Here is a 7,198-nt window from a genome sequence, read left to right as displayed (position 1 = left end):
AATTATTGAAACTGTCCTACCAATTTGATTTGAAACTGTCTCATTGCTATTTGTTTATCAATAAAATTATGGGAAAAAAGAGGTAAGAAACGGAAATAAAAACTGGCTACTTTTTCAGAAATTAAAAAAAAATTCATCCTGTGGTAGGAAAAAGATGAGAGAAGATTCTTTGTATGAGATCTAGACTAATAATGGCATTGTGCTGAAAATTCATAATAATGGTTGTATGTCTAACAATCTTTAAAAGAAAACTTCTTGAAATGTGAATATGTGACAAGGCTCAGAACATGTAGATTTTTAGCATTAAAGAAATTTTAGCATTACTTCTGTTGTTCCTGAAAATTAACATGGCAAAAGCCTACATGTTTCAGTATTTTTAAGGAGGTCCTACCCACTTCCTGTGTCATAGTAATCAAGTCCCAGTCTTATCATGTTGGAATTGTATCACTATTAAGTGTTTTTATAGATTTTTTTTTTGAAATGTCATCATCTGTTCTGTGAAGACTTTCATAAATCTTCTAGAAAATTAGTCTACCTTTTCTGGGATGGTCTCTTCTTGGTTGTCTTCTGGAGTGTTATTTGAGATTGCATTTTATTTCATTTTATCTTACTTTGGGTTTTTTTGTGTTGTTTTGTTTTGTTGCCTTTTGAGGCAAGGAATTGCTATATAACTCATACTGGTGTTCAACTCACTGTGAAGCCCAGGATTGCCCTGAATTTGTGGCACCCTTCAGCCTCTGCCCCCTGAATGCTGGCATTACAGTCATGCACCAGCATGTTCAGCCTTGGGACACTGTATATTACTTTTTCTTTGTCTCACCATTAGATTTTGAGAACAGTGACATTAATATATATCTTTAAAGCCTGGCTATTGGATGTAGCAGTTGATATTACCCAATCAAAACAGGCTAAAGCAGGGAGGTAACATATAATTCATGGGGCTGAGGAGATAGCTCAGTAGAATAAGCACTTGCTTATTCTGGCCCTGGTAAGCACAAGGACCTGAGTTCAATCCCTGGTTTGGCAAAAAAAAAAAAAAAAAAAAAAAAAAAGAAAAATAAGTATAATTCATTTATATTTTAAAATCTTCTCCAGGATGAATGAAATTTTTTACTTATATTCACTTTTTTCCAAATTAAACTTTTACACTGTAAAGTTAATATAAGTAAAATATAAAAATACATAAGTATTAGAAAAAACTTCCACTTTTTAACCACTATTCTTGTGGTGGGAATAATCAGCATTCAGTGTTGTCTGGAACCCCCAGTAACACCTGAGGCTCTTTATGAGAACATTATAACACACAATGAATAGCCACATTACTGTGAGGGTTTGAGTATAGCTGTTTTGCTAATCCTTTGGATTAAATATTTCCTAACCTTCTTTATTACATGGTGTGTGTTCCTTGTTGACATTGCTGGCTGCTACATTGATAAAAGGACCGTCGTGTTGTATTTCTTGCACCTGCAAGGCCTTCTCCTGTAGTGTGCTCAGGCAGGGTGCAGTGCGTGCATCTGCTTTACAAGTAAACTGACAGAATTTGTTTATAAACCTACCGAAGAGCTAAATGAAGCAAACTGCATTATCGTACTTGCTAACTGCACTTCACTTCAATTGAAAGCTTATTATAGACACAGCCTGAAAAAAAATCTGACTTTTTAACTTTGTTTACATCCCCTTCTGTTTTTTCCTCAGCTGCCAGAACATGTTCTTTTCCACAAAACTCACAAGGAGGATAAAATGTTGGCTGGAGTGGGCTGAGTTAGTACAGCTTAATATCCCCTTAACTGTGTTTGCGAATAGAAGCTTTTTATTACAACATTACAAGTTGTTCTTTTGGCTCCTTCAAAACTAAAACAAAACAAAAACAAACAAACAAACACACCATATCTTTCCTTGGCTTTTAATGTACTATTTCCTGAGAGGAGGTCATGTCTTACAGATGCAACATGGGAAATGCAGGGCAAAAGATGCGATACTCCAAACCACACTTAGCAGGACAGCCACTGTCTCATAAATTCTGAAATGCTGAGCTTGTTTTCCATCAAAATGAAGTGCTGCCCAGCATGTCACTAACTGCTAGCTCTGTTCGCATTCAGAACAACAGGACCTGTGCTGGCCTCAGTTCCACTGCTAGTTGATCCTTCTCACCTAACTTTCCCCTAAAAGGTACTTAGTCTTTTGGGGTTTTGTTTTGGTTTTTGGTTTTGGTTTTGTCTCTTTGAGATGGGATTTTACCAAGCAGTTCACGTTGGCCGTGAACTTACTATGGAGCCCAGGCTGGTCTCAAACTCACAGCGATCTTCCTACCTCAGCCTCTCAAGTGCTGGGACACAGGGGATCATAAAAGGCTGTTAGATTGTTCCTCCCACTGTCCCCATCAATGCCTAGTAAAGACAATCCGTACTTGCCAGTACTTCACCATGTTGCCTAGCGACCCTGAATCTATAGGCTATTCAGTTCACAGCAGTATACTTTTTTACTAAAGAATTAGACTTTCCTGCCTTTATGTATTAAAGTCACTGCTTAGCACCTGCATCCTACCACACCTACAGATGCAAATTCAAGAAGCTTTCCTCTGCTTGTGGTGTCAGCTGTAGGCACCGGTTGTCTGCACACAACTGATGGAGACATTTGCATGCTCTTCACTGACCTCCCTACAAAGACATTTTCAAAGTCTCTGGGGTCCTTTGGGATCCCCCAAACCTCTGAGGAGTCATGGGGTAAAATTATTTCCATAAAAATATTGGGTGTTATCTGGTCTTTTCACTGTGTTGACATTTAAATTGAGGGGTAAAAAGCACTGCTGAGTTAACAGGGGCCAGGACTTTCAGTCATTGCGCACTCATTGCAGAGAAAGCCAGGATCACTGAAGAACGAATGCCCTGGTGGAGCAGTATTATATTAGTTTGGATAAATCTCAATCCTTGAAGTGACAAAGTGGGAAGTATGAATGAAGCCCTTCACTGTTTATTGAAGAACCACGTATGTCTATGCAGATCTTCAAGGTGAGAGCTAAACTTCTGCTTTTTTTATTGAAAACCATTTTTTCTTAATTTCAAAAAAGGACTGACAAACTATAGTTATTCCAACTTCAGTATGTGGCAGACAATTTATGAACAATGAACAAAGTGAACTTGTCACTTCAAGGGAAACAACTGACAGTATTTGTTGCCAGTGATAAAAATGAAGCTATCAAGCAAAAATTAGAATTTTGGAAAACTTCGCTCTGCCACTGTGAACTTGACAGTTTTTCAGTATTTAAAGCCTTTTCAGATAAGACTGGTTGGTATTAATGAATGGGATTTTTGATACTGTGTTATGAAATGTGTCAACTTTGGGCAAATGTATATTACTTTAGGACAACATTTTCCAAATGACCAATGTGTGATGTTACTAATTCAAGAATAAATAAGGTCTGCCCAAAATACAAAAGAGAGCAGTTAATTTTCATGTGTTTTTCTGAAGAACCAGGACAATTTATGGATATCGCTTCAGATTCCATATTACCATTATTCTCTAATAAATTGCACTTGTTGAGTTTTGGTGTAATATCAAAGAATAATCACAATCATCAGAAAGGCTATTAAAATATTCTCTTTTTTTACAACTATGCATTTGTGTGAGACTGTATTTCCTTCATATACTTTAATCAAAACATTAAAATACATTTTGAGCACCTATAAGAAGATCCAATCATATTCAGCCAGACTTTGAAGAGATTTACAAAAATAAACATTTTTTTCACTAACTGTTTTCAAGAGTATTTTTCCATTAAAATGTGTTTAACATTGAAATGTGTTTATTATTAAGGGTAAATAAGTAACTTTAAAACATCTCTTAATTTCTAATGTGCTAAGTACCAATAGATATAACTCATGTAAATAAAACATTCTTTGGGGTTAACAACAATGTTTAAGAGTAACAAACAGGTCCTGAGACTGAAGAATTTGAGGATTTCTATTCTATATAATGCTGTGGTTTGGAAAAAAAATTCTAGTGGCTATTATCTAACATGTTCTCAAGTCATAACTGCTCATGTTTTGTGTTTGTGTGCATGGAAGAAAAAGCTAAATTTCTAAAATTTTATATACTCTAATAAACAAAATATATAAACTCAAATTTCTTAAATCTTGGCTTATAATTCCTAGGAACATCTGTCCTAAGCCATTAAATCTTTTAGTACATTAAAGGTTATCATTCTATAAATGGAAACAATTAGGAAAAGCAGATACAGCTAGCTTTAATTTTTTCTTCCATTTTAATGCTATAAAATGTCCTTTGTGCCATATTATTTTTTACATCTAATTTAAATAATTTTGTTTTTGAGATTAGATTGTTTGGGAACATGTTTAATTTCCAAACATTGGGGGATATCTTATTTTTATCTTTTGATTATTGATTTCTACTTTAATGCTACTGTGATCTGATAACATACTTCATGTAATTTCCATATACATCTATATATGATTTTTTGTGACATAAAACATTGTATCCATCATTGAAAATTCCATGTGATCTTGAGATTATGTGTGCTTGGCACTTGTTGGGCAGAGTATTCTATATATGCCAATATCACTTTCAAGCTGATAATTGCATTTTTCAGGTCATGTAGTGCTGTTTGATTTTGGTCCCATTTGATTCCTGACACAACAATAGTGAAATATCTAATTATAATAGTGAAGTCTCTATTTCTAATAGTGTTGCCACTCATAGTTGAATTCCCTGCTAGACATACATTCTCAGGACTGCGTCTTTTTATACAAATGACCCCTTTTCCATGATATCATGTTTCTCTTTAACTCTAGGAGTCTTTCTTTCTTCTTTCTTTCTTTCTTTCTTTCTTTCTTTCTTTCTTTCTTTCTTTCTTTCCTTTCTTTCTTTTTTCTTTATTCTTTCTTTTTCTTTCTTTCTTTCTTTCTTTTTTTGTTTTCTGAAGTCATCTTTGTCTGAAATTAATGCAGTTATTCATTTCTTTATGATTAATCCATATATGACCCATCTTTTTCTGTTGCTTTACTTTTAACCTCTCTGAGTTTTCATCTTCAAAGAAGATTTTGCATAGATGACAAAATTCGAATTCTATTGTTTTTACAAATCTGTTTTAACAATCTGTCTTTAATCAGTTTACTTAAACCAGTGAAACTGTCCGAGATGGCTGCATGGGGAAGGAGGTGTCTGAGCCCTGGCAGCAGCAGTGGCAGTGCCTGAGAGAGGTGAAGGCCAGTGGCTCACTGCTCCTAGGAGGCGGCTCGAGGGTAACTTTGTCAACCCCAGACTACTGCATCGTGCACGAGATCTACAATGGCGAGAATGCCCAGGACCCGTTTGAGTATGAGCTGGAGCAGGCCCTGGGAGCACAATACAAGTACACTGTCATTGAGCCCACCCGAACTAGTGATGAGACAGCGCACTGGATCACTGTGGGCAACTGCCTGCATAAGACGGCTGTGCTGGCTGGCACCACCTGCCTCTTCACCCCATTGGCACTTCCCTTAGATTATTCCCACTACTTCTCCCTGTCTGCTGGTGTGTTGAGCTTGGCCTGCTGCACCCTCTGTGGGATCTCCTGGCAGTCTGACCCTTGCTGCAAGTACCAAGTGGGGTATGCTGCCTGTAAACTGTCTCGACTGCCTCTGCACACACTCACCTCCTCTACCCCGTGGTGCTGGTCTGGAAGGACGGCCTGCACAGAAAGAGACTGCACAACACGATAGCGCTGGCTGCCTTGGTGTACTGTGTAGAGAGGATTTACGAACTCTATGCTGTATGGCTCCAGAGAACAGGGAGAGGATCAGAAACACAGCCCGCAAGAGACAAGAGGACCCAAAGGATTTGGAGTGCCTCAGTAACAATTTTGCTCTGTGAGGCAGTAGAGCCTGGGAAGGTGCTTGGTTTAATATTTGCTTTGTTTTAAAAAAAGAACACAGATTATGGGTATACCAAGGGTTTTTTTCAGCTTATTACAAAAAATGTGATTTCCATAACCCTGGAAGGGGTCTGAGGCTATGGAAGTCAACTAGGCAGTGGATTGTGGATAGAAGCCAACGCTGCTGAGGGGGTATGAACGCGCTTGGGGGCCTTTAAGTAATATTGTTTAACTGTCCCATTCAGAGCCAACCAGAAGATATCAACCATTAAAATTGTGAGTATTTAAAAAAATTAGTGAACCAGTGAAACTGAATGTGACTATAGGTATAGGTCAGTTGGTATCTAACACCCTTCTAGCTTTTCTATTTATTGCTGCTTTCTTGGTTTAGTTAATTAATAATTTTACATAATTATACTCTATTTCATCTATTATGGTATCAACTTTATTTCTAAAAAATTTAGTGGTTGCCTTACACTTTAAATTATCTTTACTTGAGTTATTTTTTACTGATTATAATTACTAGATTATATTAATTGTGCAAATTAATGTGTTTCCCTATCACTTTTCTAAGTATACATGTATAATGCTTTGAACGTATCCACTTTCCCTTTTGATATACATTTTTAATTAAGGAAAGTCCTCCTTCAAGCAATGCTATTGCTAATGATTGGTACAGAAGTATATGATAAATGGGTCTAAATGTTTTTCTACTATTTTAGTGACATTCTGCCCTACATTTCTTTGACATTTGATGCATCATTAGCATTGTTGCTTTAAATGGTTTTGTAGATAATTTACAAATGAGAGAAATAAAAAATGATTTTACTTTCACTTATTATTTCCTTGGCATTTCTTCTTTCTTCAAATAAATTCAACTTTTTAATCTCGATACATTTCCTATAGTTACCTGGCAGGGGTGATACCATGATCTATACATTGTCTTCTACTGAAGAAATCCTTTTAGCATTTCTGCAAGAGTATTAGTGCTGGTGATTGATTCTCCTGTTTTGGAACTAAGACAATATTTTGCTCTCACTTTTTTTTAAATTAACTTTATTAAAAAAGAAATAGCAATGAGACAGGTTCAAAACAGGTTACTAGGACAGTTATAATAAATACATTGCATATTGTTGTCTTCATAGTAGTTATTTAGAGTACAAGATGCAGACATAATGTCTTGTCTAAACACTATTAGTACAAATTTTCTTCCTATTGAACTAAGAGAAAGTAGCTAGATATCTATCTTATTTTGTACACACACACACACACACACACACACACACATTCACTACAAAATGGTCCTTCATTTATTTCCCCATTTTTTGT

General features: G+C 36.1%; 1 protein-coding gene across 1 annotated transcript; it reads left to right on the top strand.

Annotated features, from left to right (window-relative positions):
• The first annotated feature begins 5,154 nt into the window (after positions 1-5,154).
• On the top strand, positions 5,155-5,717 carry LOC101587424 (transmembrane protein 11, mitochondrial-like). The gene is made up of 2 exons (XM_023716797.1): positions 5,155-5,203; positions 5,248-5,717. Exons 1-2 carry the CDS (start codon positions 5,155-5,157, stop codon positions 5,715-5,717), a joined length of 519 nt encoding a protein of 172 aa, XP_023572565.1.
• Positions 5,718-7,198: the final 1,481 nt, after the last annotated feature.

This window comes from Octodon degus, unplaced genomic scaffold, assembly GCF_000260255.1.
Source record: "Octodon degus isolate 3935 unplaced genomic scaffold, OctDeg1.0 scaffold00050, whole genome shotgun sequence".
Classification (NCBI taxonomy): Eukaryota; Metazoa; Chordata; class Mammalia; order Rodentia; family Octodontidae; genus Octodon; species Octodon degus.
Note: the sequence above shows the minus strand (reverse complement) of the source record. Positions and strands in the feature narration are given on the sequence as shown.